The sequence below is a fragment of the Amblyraja radiata genome, chromosome 11 (genome assembly GCF_010909765.2).
Source record: "Amblyraja radiata isolate CabotCenter1 chromosome 11, sAmbRad1.1.pri, whole genome shotgun sequence".
Lineage (NCBI taxonomy): Eukaryota > Metazoa > Chordata > Chondrichthyes > Rajiformes > Rajidae > Amblyraja > Amblyraja radiata.
Genome location: NC_045966.1, coordinates 60,431,871 through 60,450,162, shown reverse-complemented (window position 1 = coordinate 60,450,162; position 18,292 = coordinate 60,431,871). Strand labels below are relative to the sequence as shown.

Here is an 18,292-nt window from a genome sequence, read left to right as displayed (position 1 = left end):
TACATGATTACAAACAAGCAATTCACAGTGTACAGATAGATACATGATTTGAGGAAGGACATCCTTGTGATTGAGGCAGTGCAGCGTAGGTTTACGAGATTGATCCCTGGGATGGCGGGACTGTCATATGAGGAAAGATTGAAAAGACTAGGCTTGTATTCACTGGAGTTTAGAAGGATGAGGGGGAATCTTATAGAAACATATAAAATTATAAAAGGATTGGACAAGCTAGATGCAGGAAAAATGTTCCCAATGTTGGGCGAGTCCAGAACCAGGGGCCACAGTCTTAGAATAAAGTGGAGGCCATTTAAGACTGAGGTGAGAAAAAAACTTTTCCACCCAGAGAGTTGTGAATTTGTGGAATCCCCTGTCGCAGAGGGCAGTGGAGGCCAAATCACTGGATGGATTTAAGAGAGAGTTAGATAGAGCTCTAGGGGCTAGTGGAATCAAGGGATATGGGGTTATTGATTGGGGACGATCAGCCATGATCACAATGAATGGCGGTGCTGGCTCGAAGGGCCGAATGGCCTCCTCCTGCACCTATTTTCTATGTTTCTATGATAAACGTGAATAACGTTTTGTGCAAGATAAAGCTAGTAAAGACTGATCGAAGATAGACTGAGGATCTCCAATGAGGTAGGTAGCAGTTCAGGACTGCTCTCTGTTAAATAGCAGGTAAGCACCTTGTTATTGTTAGCACAGCATCTGAAGGCAGGTAGGTCGGGGTCCTGGATGTAGGACCTCCTGTGCAGTGTTGGGCGGGATGTTTTCCACTCTCTACAAGGTGCAGCTTAAGTGCAACTGCAGCCCATTATTTGTGAGACATTGACTATCTTTGCTCAGCGTTGCATGTTCATCCACTCTCTCCCTCTCCAGTGACGATGGGAGCTCTGTGGACGATGGCACCAGGAACTGCATTACTGAAGCAGCTCAGTGAGAGGCCTGGCGGTCAGATGGAACGTGATGCGGCAGTGGGAGGCCTGAGCAAGGGTGGTGTTTGGATCTGCAGAATGGAGGGGTCTGAGGGTGCATCGGGCGGGGGAAGCAATCCTGTCAGAGTTTCATTAATTGGTCTGCCTGCTGCCATGAAAAAAAAAAAATGCAAACCCTACGCTATAAATGTGCTTTTGAACTCCCTTCTCATAAGCATGGTATCCCCTGCTCCATTTTGATCTTGGATCTTGTGGACTTAGTGCTGGAGGGTTTATTTTAGAGCTCGGGACAATGGATTGTGGAACTTTGAAATGCTTCCTGTTAAAATGGAACTTGTATGGAATGATTTGGTTGGGAGTGGGTTTACTCTGTGTGTTCTCACACCGCAGTGAAGAATAATCAACCGTAAATCCAATCTGTAACATTCAGAGTCTCTGTGGCCTCTTGAAAATAAAACAGTTTGCTTGATCATGATGTCCGTGGTTTTATTTGAGTTCTAATGCAAGGAGAGTTTTATGGAGATACATGGATAGGACAGGCTTGGAGGGATGTGGAGCAAGCGCAGGCAGGTGGGACTAGTGTAACTGAGACATGTTGACCAGTGTGGGCAAGTTGGGTCGAAGGGCCTGTTTCCACACTGTATCACTCTATGACATGGATCACTTGCAATGGGCAATTAACGTATGCTGTTGGGACGTAGGAAGAAGTTAGTTTGTTTGGGAGTGTGGGGCAGTGGGAGGTGAAATGGAACCCACAAGTTTCTACAGGCGGAGTGAGGGTGAGGCAGCCCATGTGCCCGCTGTGCCACTGTGCCGTCCTCTTCTGGGAGCTTGCATTGATCTGACTTTGAAGACCTCAAAGTGACCATTTTTAAGTAGCACCTACAACTTCCCAATGACCAATGCATGGAGACTGACAATCCACCTTGACAATCAAGACCTGCAGAGCTCCCCAAATGCTGGTGGCAATGTATAGCACAGGGGTGGGGAACCTTTTCATGTTGGAATGCCACATTAAGTTAGTTGTAATCTAATAAGGCCACATCCAAGAAACTTCAATTAGATAAACTTCAAAATGTACATTATTTTGGAAACATCTAACTACTATGTACTAACTTCAAGAAAATGAAAAAAAAAATGTTCTAAAGTTAACTAACCTTTTAATGATTTTGTTGTGACTGCTTTTTGTGGGAAAGCATTTGAATGTTTGGTCGCAACATGGAGATACGCAGTTTCAGTCATTTGTGACGTTAAGGGCGTCTTGATTTGGGTTAGTTAGGAGAACGCGGATTCGCAGCAATTAGTGGTTGAAAAGCAAGAAAGCATTTTTTGTGCATGTTGCCGAAGATGTTTGTTTTCTATTGCATTTTTCCATATTTCAATCGGATCTTTCAAATAAGGTCAAATGTCATCCTCTCAGAGCTCAATCAATTCCATCTGTAGTTCTTTAGGAGCCTTGGAGACATCAACTTGGTGAGGTTGAAAAGCCAATTTGAATGCTAAAAAATGCTAATTTCGTTGAATCTTCTTTTACTCTTTGGTATTTTAAATACTTTCATTTTAAGATTAAAATAAAAATAATAAAAGACGAATAAAAGCATATTACTAAAAATAAAAGGATTTGTTCTACAAAATTTGGATTTATTCAAAAGGCCGCAGTTAATGGCCCAGAAGGCCACATGTGGCCTTAAGGTCGCAGGTTCCCCACCCCTGGTACAGCACAATCCTGATGACATCTGGATCATGTGGTGTTAGAATGAGCAAGGCCAGTGGATAACTTCTCCTCCCATTCCCACACTGACATCAATTTGCAAGGACTGGAGGGATATGGACCATGTGCAGGCAGATGGAGTTTGTTCAATTGGCATAATTGATGGCACAGACGTGGTGGGCTGAAGGGCCTACTCCAGTGCTGCACATTTCCATGTAATTTCAATATCAATAACAATGCTAGCAAGACTGGGCGATCGTTTTGCTGAACACCGTCTGCCTGGCCCTACGTGATCTCCTGGTTGCCAAACACTTTAATTCCCCCTCCCATTCCCACATTGACCTTTCTGTCCTGGGTCTACTCCACTGTCAGAGTGAGGCCCAGCGCAAATTGGAGGAACAGCTCCTCATATTTCAGCTTATAACGCAGCGGTATGAATATTGATCTCTCTAACTTCATGTAAACACTTGCTTTCCCTCCCTCTCTCCCCGTCCCTCTCCCACCCTAGTTCTCCGACTAGTTTCATTGTTTTTCTGATTTATTTTACTGATTGTATTCCTCCTTGTCACCTTCCCTACAGCTAACAATGAGCCATTCTACATTTCCTTACCATTGCATGCTTTGATCTTTTGTTTTCACACCTTACTCTTCCCTATCTCTAGACCCTCTCCCCCGACACTCAGTCTGAAGAAGGGTCTCGTCCCGATCCGTCACCCTCTCCAGAGATGTTGCCTGTCTCTCTGATTTGCTCCAGCATTTAGTGTGATTCATTTTTGTCTTATTATTGTGTGAAAGACATCATTTTGCATGCTATACAGGTAGATCATACCTTAAATGAACACAATCATACCAGACATGAGAACAATAGATTGTACAAAAAGGGAAAGGCCAGAGTGCAGAATATAGTGGTGCAGCTGGAGAGGGAGAGGGTGCAGATTTAAAACACAGTGGCTGCTCTGCATGGTGTAGATTGGAAGTTCAGGATTACATCCTTGGCATATGAGAGATCAGGTCAAGAGTCAAGAGTGTTTTATTGTCATATGTCCCAGATAGAACAAGGAAATTCTTACTTGCAGCAGCACAACAGAATATGTAAACATAGTACACTGTAAGCAATATAATCGATGAGAAAAAAAGTTCAGTGTGCGTATATTGAATTGAATATTGAATTGAATATTTATTACATGTCATTTGAACCTCAGTGAGGTTCAAACAAAACTTAGTTTCCACAGCCATACAACCAGAGATAATTCCTACAAGACATACAAATAATTCAATTTACACAAACATCCATCACAGTGAATCTCCTCCTCACTGTGATGGAAGGCAAAGTCTTTTCTCTCCCCTGCACCATTTCTCTCCCGATGTTGAAGCCCCAGGCGGGCGATGGTAAGTCCCACGGCCATTTAAGGCCGCGCCGGGCGATGTACGGCCCCGCTCCAGGCCCAAAATCCACAAAGTTGGAGCCCCTGGCGGGCGCTGGAATGTCCCGCGGCCATTAAAGCCGCGCCGGGCGATGTACAGCCCCGCTCCGGGTCGTTCCAACCCCGCGGCGCAGGCGGGAGAAGTTGCGTTGCGGGAGCTCCCAAAAGCGGTCTCTCCACCCGGACCCGCGAGCTCCCGATGTCCCAGTCCACCGGACCTGCGGCTGCAGCTGGAGCTTCCGAGCTCCGGGGTCAGGCCACAGCAGCGAGTCACCACCGCTCCCCACGCTCCGAGGCCGGCCAGCCCCATGATGGTGAGTCCGCAGGCTCCGTGACTGGAGCCCCCAGGTCGTTCCTGTTGGAGGCCGCTCCACGGTGCTAGGCCCCAACGACAACGGAGACCCGACAGGGAAAAGATCGGGTCTCCCGTGCAGGGAAGAGGTTTTTAACAGTTCCCCCGCTCCCCACATATACACAGTTAAAAACAGTATTAAAAAAACCAATTACATTTAACTTGACAAGAAAAGAAAAAAAGAGAGACAGGCTGATGGGGCCGCTGCAACACAGAGTCGCGCCGCCACACCTAAGGGAGAAAGGTAATATATAGGCATATACTAGACCAAGTGGGACCCGTTGGGTCCCAGCGACACGGGAGGTCAGGTCCCCCAACGCAACCCATACCCCCAACGCAATATTCCACCACTCACCCATTGCCCCCACGGGACGCCTGAACCCACAACGCAACACGTTCCCCAACGCAATATTCCACCACTCGCTCGTTCCCCAACACGGGAGGCCTGGACCCCCAATGCAACCCGTTCCTCCAATGCAATATTCGACCACTCACCAATAGCCCCCACGGGAGGCCTGGTTCCCCCAAAGCAACCTGTTCCACAACGCAATATTCCACCACTCACCCGTTCCCCCAATGCAATATTTCACCACTCACCCATAGCCACCAACTGCAGGGGCTGCGCATTTTCCCTTATTCACACTCCCTCATTTTAAACTTTAAAAAAAAATGCAATTGCACTTGCTAGTGCTGGCAGGACTCAGTGTCCTGGGATTGTAACATTGTATCGAGCTGGACTACAATCCCATTGTGATGTCATAGCTGTAAGTGCCAGTGCAGATGGAAGAAATGTTTCTCAAATTGAGGTTTCGTAAATATAAATATGTGAATAACTTTCAAATTATAACATCAATCTGAACGAAACTTGCTACAATACACCACAGGACAATGGTGAGTAAGGTGGTGCAAAATTGTAGTGCTATCATGTACCATTTTGGTGTATATCAGGTCATGAAAAGCACGCTCAAAAAGAAACACGCAAAATCGCACACAAGATGAGAGTTTTAGTAATATAGAGATAAACCACCGCCTGCCCTCTTCTCCAGCAGGGTGGTGATGAAGTTGTACTTGCGGTGGGGGCTGTTGAGGGGGGGGGTGGAGTATCCTGGAGCCGGGGAAGGGGGAGGGCTTGAGGCGGGGTCTGTCGCGGAGGGGCGAGGGTCCTGGAGCCGAGTGAGGGAGGGCTTGAGGCAGAAGCGGTCGGGGGGGGGGGGGGGGGGGCGAGCTTTCTGGAGCCAAGGAGGGGGAGGGCTTGAGGCGCGGGCTGTCGTGGTGGGGTCGAGGGCAAACTCGGCAGAGGTCGCCAATTAGGTTGTGAAAGTGGGACAGGGGCTTAAGGCAGCATGAGGCATAGACAGAATGAATGGTGGGGTTGGAGAGGGAAGGCTGGTTTGTGTGATGGACCGGGCTACGTCCACAACTGCAATTCCATGCAGTCTTGGGTGGAGCCGCTGCTGATCCAAATTGTGATGTTTTGTAGAATAATTTACAAGAGTCGTAAGTGACTGTTAACTTTTTCTTTATTCACAATTTATTCGCAATAGCTCATCAGACGAGGACAGACAAGCAAGAGACTGTTCTACAGAGTGTAAGCTCGCAACCTTTTTATATCGTAATTGACATGTGGAGGGACATGTGGAGTGGGTCATGGACATGTGTTCGCATGGTTGAGTATTGTGATCCAGCATTCGGTCCTTACCCTTTAGCAACACAGCCTTATCACTAGAAAATAAGACATGTGGATATTCAAGTTGTCGACTTATGGGTCGTATTTTTTTTAGTTTAGTTTAGAGAAACAGGACCTTTGGCCCACTGAGTTCGTGCCGAACAGTGATCCCCGCACACTAACACTATCCTGCAATCTAGGGACAATTTACATTTATACCAAGCCAATTAACCTACAAACCTGTACGCCTTTGAAGTGTGGGAGGAAGCCAGAGAGCCCGGAGAAAACCCACGCAGGTCACGGGGAGAACATACAAAACTCCATACACACAGTACCCGTTGTCAGGATTGAACCCAGGTCTCTGGTGCTGTAAGGCAGCAACTCTACCGCTGCGCCACCGTGCCGCCCAGGCATGTTTGCCTAGCAGAGATGGGACACTTTACAGAATTAAAGTTCAGTTCCCGCTGTCCATGATCATCAGGAGATGGAAGAATAGTTCAGTTCCCACAATTCCCACAGTTTGAGCATCGTGGATTAAAATAGTTCACAGCAAACAAAAGGTTGTTCAGCTTGGGTTCAACAGATCATCTCAATATTGCTCAAGCTGTGCCTAGACCTTGAAATCAACATGAATTTCACTGTTCTAGGAACAGTCACTAAACTGAAATAAAAACGGGAAATGCTGGGAACACTCAGCCTGTCAGGCAGCATCCACGGGCAACTCCGACGAGGCCCAGCAGAAGACCTCAGTCGTTGTGTTGGCATGTGGCAGCCTTCCTGATTCAGTATCACACTCCATAACTTCAGCTATGCGGCTTTCTCTCAATCTGAACTGGCCATTACTGTTGTTCAACTGAGATGCCGACTCAGTCTTTCATTAGCGCAGCCATGTCCCACAGCCCTGTTCCCTTTAGTGTTCCCTCCAACTTCTTTCATGAACCTATTGACCCAGGACCTCTGCAACGTATCCCATGACAACCCAGGCCTCACTCTGTCATAGACATATCCTTTCTCCCATCTCTACCTCTGCCCAACCTGCTCTGCAGCTTCAAACTAACATTTCCCTTCTTGGCAGATCTGAGAAAAGGTTTCAGATTTGAAACATTAGCTGTTTCACTTCCCATGGATGCTGTCCGACATGCTAAACCATTTGTTTTAGAGGGAACTGCAGATGCTGTTTTAAACCAAAGATAGACACAAAAAGCTGGAGTAACTCAGCGGGACAGGCAGCATCTCTGGAGAGAAGGAATGGGTGATGTTTTGGGTCGAGACCCTTCTTCAGACTGAGAGTCAGGGCAGAGAGAAATGAGAGATATAGATGGGGAAAGGTTCCCTGCCCCTCTCTCCAACCCTCCCCCACACAAGTTGTTGTTCGAGCCTAATATATTTTTTGTCTTTATTTCAAATTTCCAACATCTGCATTTTTTGATAGTATATTCATGAAACATACACAGTGCGAATTGGAATCAAATCAGAAATATTCAGAGAGGATGGGAGCACTTGTTCTGTGGATTTTTTATCTTGAAAATCGCATTCGGACCTCACAGCATACAAGGCAGGGATGATAATGCTGTTGTTGACTTTAACCATCATCTGTAAACATTAGGCTGGAGTTTTACAGTCGCTGACACAGCAAATACCGCTGGGTAAATCAATTAAGCTGCTCCATTGAGGGTGTGCACAGAAATGAAAACAAAACGCAGAACTTTGTCTTTCTGATTGCACGCATTGTGTCAAATGGCTGTTTAAATGTGAAAAATGCCAAGATGTTTCCACGCTCTTGTTGAACCCTAGTCATAGAATGAATACATCACCAAAGAGGCCATTTGGCCCTTCATGTCTGTGCTGGTTCTTTACTAGAAAGAACGGTGGCGCTGCGGTAGATTTGCTGCCTCACAGCGCCAGGGACCCAGGTTCGATCCTGACTCCTGCTGCTTGTCTGTACGGAGTTTGTAAGTTCTCCCCATGCCCTGCGTGGGTTTTCTCTGAGATCTTCAGTTTCCTCCCACACTCCAAAGAGGTACAGGTTTTGTAGGTTAATAGGCTTGGTATAAATGTAAATTGTCCCCAGTGTGTGTCGGATAGTGTAATTTATGCGGGGATTGCTGGTCGGCACGATCTCAGTGGGACGAAGGGCCTGTTTCCACTCTGTATCTCTAAAACTAAAACTAAAAAAACTGGAGGAACTCTTTGAAGGAGGCTGTTTGGGATTGGGTTGTCTATTGACACTTGTACCGAGGTATAGTGAAAAGCTCTGTTTTGCTTGGAATCCAATTAAATCAGATAATACTATAGATAAATACAGTCTAGTCAAACTCAAGTGCGATAGATGCAGCGAATGTAAAGATACAGAGTGCAGAATATAGACTCTCAGCAATATAGTACCACAATTACGGAGAACGTCCAATCTCTACATTTTTTAGGGAACGGGGGTTCCCTCTCCCATCATAGATGAGGCCCTCACTCGTGTCTCCTCATTACCCCGCAGCTCTGCCCTTGCTCCCCCTCCCCCTAGTCACAACGGAGACAGAGTCCCCCTAGTCCTTACCTTCCACCTATCAGCCGTCGCATACAACACATAATCCTCCGAAATTTCCACCACCTCCAACGGGATCCCACCACTAGCCACATTTTCCCATCTCCACCCCTTTCCGCCTTCCGCAGAGACCGTTCCCTCCGCAACTCCCTGGTTAACTCATCCCTTCCCATCCCCTCCCCAGGTACCTTCCCCTGCAACCGCAGAAGATGCAACACCTGTCACTATACCTCCTCCCTCAACTGTCCAGGGACCCCGACAGTCCTTTCAGGTTAGGCAGAGGTTCACTTGCATCTCCTCCAACCTCATCTACTGTATCTGTTGTACAAGATGTGGACTACATCGGCGAGACCAAACGCAGACTGGGCGATCGTTTCATGGAACACCTTTGCTCAGCCCGCCTGAACCTACCTGATCTCCCGGTTGCCGGACACTTTAAATTCTCCTTCTCATTCCTACACAGACCTGTCTGTCCTCGGTCTCCTCCATTGTCAGAGTGAGGCTAAACGCAAATTGGAGGAACAGCATCTCATATTTTTGCTTGGGCAGCTTACAGCCCAGTGGTATGAATATTGATTTCTCTCACATCAGGTAGCCCCGGCATTCCCTCTCTCTCTATCCCACCCCCACCCAAGTCGCACTAGCTTCTCATTTTCACCCTACAAACAGCTTACAATGGCCTGTTCCTTTATCATCACCTTTTTTCCATATGTTTCATTCATTGTTCTTTATCTCTCCACATCACCGTCTATATCTCTCGTTTCCCTTATCCCTAAACAGTGTGAAGAAGGGTCTCGACCCAAAACGTCACCCATTCCTTCTCTCCAGAGATGCTGCCTGTCCCGCTGAGTTACTCCAGCTTTTTGTGTCTAACTTTGATTTAAATTAGCATCTGCAGTTGCTTCTTACCCAAGAGACTGTGGCTATGTTCAAACCCGTCAAGTGACTTCGAACCCAGCTACAATTTCCTGCAAATGTACATTGTGCTGCAGAACACTGGCATCCAGAGAAGGTGATCTAAATCCAAATGATGAAGAGTTGACACTGATCCTGAAAATATTCCACTTGGGACTACTCTACAGCTGGGAAAGGTAATGCCAGTGGGTCACTGGCAATGGATTCATCAGTGCATTAGTGTACTATGCCAGCCTGGAATTTCTCCTCTGCATCCACATACTGCCACTTCTCTCCGTTTTGCTGATGTATCCCAATTCTCTAACTGTCCAACTATTTGATACCTGGAGACCTTTCTGTCACATATGAAGTTCCTTCTTGTTTTAGGGAGTGGACTGGTTTGGAGCAAATATACCACAATATCTTTGTTTCTGTGCCCATGGCTATGTCTGACTACTGTGGGGGGTCAGATTCAGATTCAGATTCAGATTCAAACTTTATTGCCATTGTGCAGTGTACAAGTATAGAACAACGAAATGCAGTTAGCATCTCACCCAGAAGTGCGAACACAGAATAATGGAACAGTAATATATATATATATGTATATATAGCAGCAGTAGTGGAATTTTCGGGGGGGAGATCAGTCATTGGGGGAAGGAGTGTCCGGGGGGGGGTGACTGGCAATCACCTAGGTGCAGAGTTAAGTAAGGTAACAGAATTAAGTAGGGTAACAGCCGCAGGGAAGAAGCGGCAACAACAGAAAATTAAGCAACAGGACCTCTCTTTGTTGACCACATGAAAGACAGAGTTACAGAGTGATACAGCGTGGAAACAGGCCCTTCAGCCCAACTTGCCCACACCGGCCAACAGTGTCCCAGCTACACTAGTCGTGCCCGCGTTTGGTCCATACCCCTCCAAACCTGTCCTATCCATGTACCTGTCTAACTGTTTCTTAATTGAGCGATGGAATCTAATACAGTGGAAGGGATTTCAAGTGGTGATATTGGCCACCAGGGCTGGCTGGAGTGATATGGGTCCATGCTTCCTGGGCTGTGTTTTAGTGAAGTCTTGCTTGTACAGGGTGGTTCACACCCAATGAGCTGTGCTCATCTGACCTGGTAACCTATGAACGGGAGGAGCTTGGGTTCCTTGAGGTCACCCACAGGCAGGTCAACCCCAGTCAGACACAGTCAGCAAACTCACTGGTGCAGTTACAGTGTAAGACCAAATAAAAAGGGAGCAGGGAAGGGCAATTTAACATTGAAGTAAGCAAAGCATTCAAGGGCATTGACTTACACATAGTACATTTGGATCAGACATAATCATAATCTCAAAAGTAACCCCATTATAAGAACCGGGAGTCAAGAGTGTTTTATTGTCATATGTCCCAGATGAAACAATGAAATTCTTACTTACTGCAGCACAACAGAATATGTAAATATGCAAACATTGTATATAACGGGAGAAGAGAAAAAAATAATAAAAATTCAATAAATAACGAATATAGTGCAATAATAATATAGTCTTTTGCAGTTCAGAGCTCAGAGCTTATTCATTGTTGTGTTTAATAGCCTGATAGCTGTGGGGAAGTGTTTAAGAAGGAACTGCAGATGCTGGAAAATCGAAGGTACACAAAAAAGCTGGAGAAACTCAGCGGGTGCAGCAGCATCTATGGAGTGAAGGAAATAGGCAAAGTTTCGGGCCGAAACCCTTCTTCAGTTGCTGTTCCTGAACCTGGACGTTACAGTTTTCAGGCTCCTGTACCTTCTTCCTGATGGCAATGGTGAAATGAGTGTGTGGCCAAGATGGTGTGTGATGTATAGAATCAATAACTGCGATATAATTAATACATATTAAAAAAAACAAACAATGCTGGAGTAACTCAGTGGTCAGGCAGCATCTCTGGAGCACATGGATAAGTGATGCTTTGGGTTGGGAACCTTCTGAAAAAGGACCCTGGCCCAAAATATCACCTATCCATGCCCTCCATGCATGACCAACTGGGTTAATTCAGCACTCTGTTTTTATCTTTTGTAAACCAGCATCTCCAGTTCCTTGTAGATTACACCATCCACATCAGTCATTTGTGGAGAGGGGGAGGCTGACTGATCACACTGATTGATGAAAATGTGAAGGATTTGCAGAGTACACCCCAAAAAAATGTGCACGGCCATGGAGCAAGATCAAGGGTTGAAACTAGTGAGGTGCTCTGATAGAGTCATAGAGTGACACAGTGTGGAAACAAGCCCTTCGGCCCAACATGCCCCATCTGCACTGGTCCCATCTGCCTGCATTTGGTCCATATCCCTCCAAACCTGTCCTATCCATGTCCCTGTCTAACTGTTTCTTAAATGCTGCGATAATCCCAGCCTCAACTACCTCCTCTGGCAGCTTGTTCCAAAAATCCACCACCCTCTGTGTGAAAAAGTTGCCCCTCAGATTCTTATTATATCTTTTCCCCGTCACCTTGAACCTATGTCCTCTGGTCCTCAATTCCCCTGCTCTGGCCAAGAGGCTGTGCATCTACCCGATCTATTCCTCTCATGATTTTATACACCTCTATAAGATCATCCCTCATCTACCTGTGCTCCAGGGAATATTTAAGAAACATTTAGACAGGTACGTGGATAGGATAGGTTTAGTGGGATATGGCCCAAATGCAGGCCGGTGGAACTAGTGTAGATGGAGCATGGTGGACAGCATGGGCAAGTTAGGCTGAAGGGCCTGTTTCCACACTGTATGTCTTTACAACCAACATCTTGTATAAGTGCAGCACAACATCACATCTTTATTGTTCAATGCTCTTACTGATGAAGGCCTGAGAACAAAAAACCTTCACTAGTTGATGCTGCATTCAGGGAACTAAGGACTTGTACTCCTAGATCCCCCTGCTCTACAACACTCCCTTGGGCTCTGCTGCTAAATGTTAAGCCTTGTTTAAATTCCCAAAAAAGGACACCTCAAACATCTCTGAGTTAAACTCCATTTGCCATTCCTCCGCCCACTCACCAGGCTGATCAAGATCCCTTTTAAATTTTTGGTTATGATCTTCACTGTCTACAATACCATCTATATTACTGGCATCTGCAAACTTACTAACGATGCCTTATACATTCTCATCAAAATCATTGATATGGATGACAAGCAACAGTGGATCATACACTGATCCCTGAGGTACACTAGTCTTCACAGGCATTCATACCAAATAATAGTCTTCAAGGAAAGTAGACACAAAAAGCTGGAGTAACTCAGCGGGACAGGCAGCATCTCTGGAGGGAAGGAATGGGTGACGTTTCGGGTCAAGACCCTTCTTCAGACTTCGGTGTAAACCTGCAATTCTTTCACATTGACTGCTCCACTGCGAAATCTCCTCAAGGTGTGCCTACTTTGAATAAGTTCTCCTTTTCTCAGGTCTGAAGAAAGGTCTTAACCTGAAATGTCACCCATTCCTTCTCTGCAGAGATACTGCCTGTTCCTCTGAGTTACTCCAGCATTTTGTGTCTATCCTCAGTGTAAACCGTCATCTGCAGTTCCTTTCTGCACAATAGTCTTCAAGGGGATGGACAACAGTATCATCCATGCCACAGCTTACTTGAGTTTGGAATCGAGACCTGGGCTATGAGGGACTGCTACGGAGGACCCCTCTCACCCCCAGCGAGGACTTGGTAACAGTTTGACAATTCTGGGGATAAGGCATTCTACTGACAAACTTTTTGCCAAACCATTCTATTTCCTGCTGGGCCTACGGAATATTCCATGCCAACCACTTGTGGTCAAAGCTGAAATCCATATATAGAACATCTACAACTCTACCTTCATCAACCTTTATGGTCACACCTTCAAAAAGCTCAATCAGGTTTGGCAGGATTTGAAATATTATGTTCAGTTTTGATTATCCTGTTATAGGGTAAATGCATTAAGCTGGAAATGATGCAGAAAAGATGATGAGAATGTCACCAGGATTCAAGAGTATAGGGAGAGGTTGGACAGACTAGAACTTTATTCTTTGGAGCATACGGGACTGAGGAGTGATCTTATAGAGGTGTATAAAATCACGAGGGGCATCAAAATGTCCTTTTACCAGGTTGGGAAGTCAAGATCTAGAAGGTGTAGGTTTAAGGTGAGAAGGGAAAGATTTAAAAGGAACTGAGTGTCAACTTTTTCCACATATATTGTTGAGATGCCAGAGAAAGTGGTTGAAACATAGAAACATAGAAACATAGAAAGTAGGTGCGAGAGTAGACCACCAGGTCCGTCGAGCCCGCACCGCCATTCGCTCATGGCTGAACACTAAACAGACACACTTACCCACAAACAGTAGACACAAGACACAGAACACAAGACACTACCCTCCCCTTTATACCGCTATCACCCCTCTCCACCCCAAGAACCGCGTGATCTCCTGGGGGAGGCAAAAAACCGGATAAAAACCCAGGTCCAATTCGGGAAAAAAATCTGGGAAATTCCTCTCCGACCCCAATCCAGGCGATCGACACTTGTCCAGGAGATCACTCAGGTCTTACTATACTAACCATACCTAGGTCCATATCCCTGCCCTCTCCCCGTATCCCCTTATCCCCTTGGCAGCTAAAAAACCATCTATTTTAGACTTAAATATATTTAACGTTTCTGCTTCCACTGCTCCCTGGGGCAGTGAATTCCATAAATTAACCACCCTCTGGGTGAAGAAGTTCTTCCTCATCTCAGTTTTAAAAGAGCCCCCCCTTATTCTGCAACTATGTCCCCTAGTTCTAGTTTCCCCGATCATTGGGAACATCCTCGGTGCATCCACCCGATCAAGGCCCCTCACGATCTTATATGTTTCAATGAGATCGCCTCTCATTCTTCTAAACTCCAAAGAGTAGAGTTCCAGCCTACTTAACCTTTCCTCATATGTCAATCCCCTCATTGCAGGAATTAATCTTGTAAACCTTCGCTGCACTGCCTCCAGGGCTAGTACATCCTTTCTTAAGTATGGACCCCAGAACTGTACACAGTATTCCAAATGTGGTCACACTAATACTGTGTACAGCTGCAGCAAGACCTCCGTGTTTTTATACTCAATCCCCCTAGCAATAAAGGCCAAAACTCCATTGGCCTTCCTGATTGCTTGCTGCACCTGCATACTAACTTTTAGTGATTCATGTACTACTACCCCTAGATCCCTTTGCGTTGCATTACAATGCAGCTCCTCCTCATTTAGAAAATAACTTGCCCTATCATTTTTTTTCCCAAAGTGAATGACTTCACATTTATTAGTATTAAATTTCATCTGCCAAGTTGTTGCCCACTCACCTAGGTTATCTATATCCTTTTGCAGACTCTTCCTATCCTCCTCATCCCCTACTTTTCCTCCCATTTTTGTATCGTCCGCAAATTTTGATATATTACACTTGGATCCCTCCTCCAAATCATTTATATAAATTGTGAACAACTGGGGTCCCAGCACCGACCCTTGCGGAACCCCGCTAGTTACCGGTTGCCATCCCGAGTATGAACCATTTATCCCCACTCTCTGCTTCCTATTTGTTAGCCAATCCTCTACCCATGCTAATATATTACCCCCAATCCCATAATTTTTTATTTTTAGCAATAGTCTCTTATGTGGCACCTTGTCAAAAGCCTTTTGGAAGTCCAAGTATACCACATCCACCGGTTCCCCTTTATCCACCCGGGTTGTTACTTCCTCAAAGAATTCGAGCAGATTCGTTAAACAGGACTTCCCCTTCACAAAACCATGCTGGTTCTGTCCGATGAAGTCATGTTTATCCAAGTGCCCCGTTAGTGTTTCTTTAATAATTGTCTCTAACATTTTACCCACCACCGATGTTAGACTAACCGGTCTATAGTTACCCGCCTTCTGTTTACTTCCTTTTTTAAATATAGGTGTTACATTGGCCATTTTCCAATCCACTGGGACCGTTCCTGCCTCCAGGGAGTTTTGGAAAATTATCACCAATGCATCCACAATCCCCACCGCTATCTCCCTCAAGACCCTTGGATGTAATCCATCAGGCCCAGGGGATTTATCCTCCTTCAGTCTCATTAATTTCCCTAATACCACCTCCTTGGTAATCTTAATAGTATTTAGCTCCTCCATTCCTACCGCCCCCTGTTTATCCAGCGTTGGAATATTTTTGTGTCTTCTATGGTGAAGACTGATACAAAATACTCGTTTAATGCCTTTGCCATTTCCATGTTCCCCACCAACAACTCTCCAGTCACACCCTCCAATGGACCAACGTTCACCTTAGCCACCCTTTTTCTTTTTATATAGCTATAAAAACTCTTACTATTAGTTTTTATGTTGTTCGCTAAATTCCTTTCATAGTCTATTTTCCCCGTCTTAATTAATCTCTTAGTTATTTTTTGCTGACCTTTAAATGCTTCCCAATCCTCTACCCTCCCACTATCTCTGGCTACCTTATATGCCCTTGCCTTCAGCCGAATACTATCCTTTATAGTTTTACTGAGCCATGGCTGACTGTTCTTACCCTTACCCCTTTTTTTCTTCATAGGAATAAATTTTTCTTGAAGGTTATACAGTAGATCCTTAAACGTACACCACTGCTCATGTACCGTCTTATTCTTGAGTCTGCTATCCCAGTCAACTTTGATCAGCTCAGTCCTCATACCTTCATAATCCCCCTTATTTAGACTAAGCACCCTAGCCTGAGTTTCAACCTGCTCCCCTTCTATTTGAATATGGAATTCGACCATATTGTGGTCACTTGTTCCCAACGAGTCCCTAACTATGACATTTTTAATTAATCCTGCTTCATTACACAGGACCAGATCCAAGATTGCCTCCCCCCTTGTCGGTTCTGTGACATACTGTTCTAGGAACCCGTCTCTAATACATTCTATAAACTCTTCCTCTAGTCTACCCTGCCCAGTTTGGTTTGCCCAATTAATATGAAAATTGAAGTCCCCCATGATTACAGCAGTTCCCTTTTTACATGCGTCAACTATTTGCAGATTTATGTTCTGACTAACAGCGTCACAGCTATTTGGAGGTCTATAAATTACACCCACTAGTGTTTTTTTTCCCCTTGTTATTCTCTATCTGTACCCAAGCTGTTTCACTATCCTGATCCTTCAACGCAATATCCTTCCTCTCTATTGCCGTTATTCCCTCCCTTATTAAAAGGGCCACCCCTCCTCCCTTTCTTTCCTGTCTATCTTTCCTAATTGTCGAGTACCCCTCTATATTTAACTCCCAGTCCTGATCCCCTTGCAGCCATGTCTCCGTAATGGCCACGATATCATAACTATATATACTTAATTGCACCGTTAATTCATTTATCTTATTACGAATACTCCGTGCATTTAGATAAAGCACTTTCAGATGATTTTTACTACCCTTCCTTTCCGTTTTTGCCCCTTTTACATCTAGAGCTTTATCTTCACACATTCTGTCTCCTGTCTCATTTTGACTTACCGCTTCCCCACTGATACCCTGCTCTATTTCCTCTACCCCTGCCGTTATTACCCCCCTTGATACCTCCCCCCCGCTACTTAGTTTAAAGACCTCTCTACTGCCCTAGTTATATGATTTGCCAGGACCCCAGTCCCAGCACCGTTCAGGTGAAGTCCGTCCTTACAGAACAGATCCCCCCTGTCCCAGTACTGGTGCCAGTGGCCCAAGAAACCAAACCCATTATTCCCACACCAGTCTTTGAGCCACGCATTTAGCTTTTTAATTTTACGTACCCTCGCCGATTTGGCCCGTGGCTCAGGTAGCAATCCGGAGATCAGTACCCTCGAGGTTCTGCTTTTTAATTTATTCCCTAACTGCTCAAACTCCTTCAGCAGATCCTCCTTCCTCGTCCTTCCTATGTCATTGGTCCCCACATGGACCACGACCACTGGATCCTCCCCCTCCCACTGCAAATTTCTCTCCAGCATCGCAGATATATCCTTAACCCTAGCACCGGGTAGGCAACACAGCCTTCGGGACATGTTCTGCTGGCCGCAGAGAACCTTATCTACCCCCCGAATAATACTATCCCCTATCACTACGGCATTTCTTCTAACTCCCCCCTCTTGAATGGCCTCCTGATCCACGGTGCTGCAGCCAGGTTGCTCATCCCTCCCACAGCCCCTGATCCCGTCCTTACATTGAGTAAGAGCCTCGGTCATGCTCGTCAGGGACAAGGGCTGTGGCTCCTGCCGCATCTCCTCCTGGTTCCCCCTACCTGCCTCGCTTATGGCCACACCTTCCTTTCCTTGCTCACTGCCTACTGAATTAGTTAAACTGGTCGGTGTGACCATCCCCTGGCACAAAACATCCAGGTAATACTCCCCCTCCCTGATGTACCGCAGCGTATGAAGTTGGGTCTCCAGCTCATCAATGCGGAGCTGGAGTTCCTCTAGCCTCAAACACTTACTGCAGCTGTAGGGATCTTCTACATCAATGGTGTCGACAAATTCCCACATCTCGCAGTATTGGCACATCTCCTGACCGCCCATCTTATATAGTAATTAACTGGTCCTATTTAAGAATCCCCTACTGTATTGATACACCCCTTATTTATATAATCCTACCTCCTATAAATGGGAAAGTACTCACCCCAGCCGTAAATTACCTACTGGTTTGGCTGTCTAGTGGTAATTCCTTCCGCTCTTCCTATCTGGTCCACTGCTCCCTTGCAGTGCGTGGCAAACCTCTTTGCCTCTGTTAGTCTCTGTTAGTCTCTCGAGTCTCTCGAGCCGCGGCTCCGTCCGTCCTCCCTCGGCGACAGCACCTGTGGCACCGCGGTCGTGACGTCCCTTCC

The 18,292-nt window shown here is 45.9% G+C and overlaps 1 protein-coding gene across 2 annotated transcripts in view; it reads left to right on the top strand.

Moving 5' to 3' along the window:
• Positions 1-1,407, top strand: part of LOC116978683 (programmed cell death protein 4-like) — a 54,527-nt gene extending 53,120 nt beyond the window's left edge. For both annotated transcript variants that reach the window (XM_033029999.1, XM_033029998.1), the window contains exon 11: positions 877-1,407. In XM_033029999.1, coding sequence (XP_032885890.1) covers positions 877-937 — 61 coding nt within the window. In that variant the 3' untranslated portion in view covers positions 938-1,407. The remainder of the gene's footprint in view (positions 1-876) is intronic.
• Positions 1,408-18,292: the final 16,885 nt, after the last annotated feature.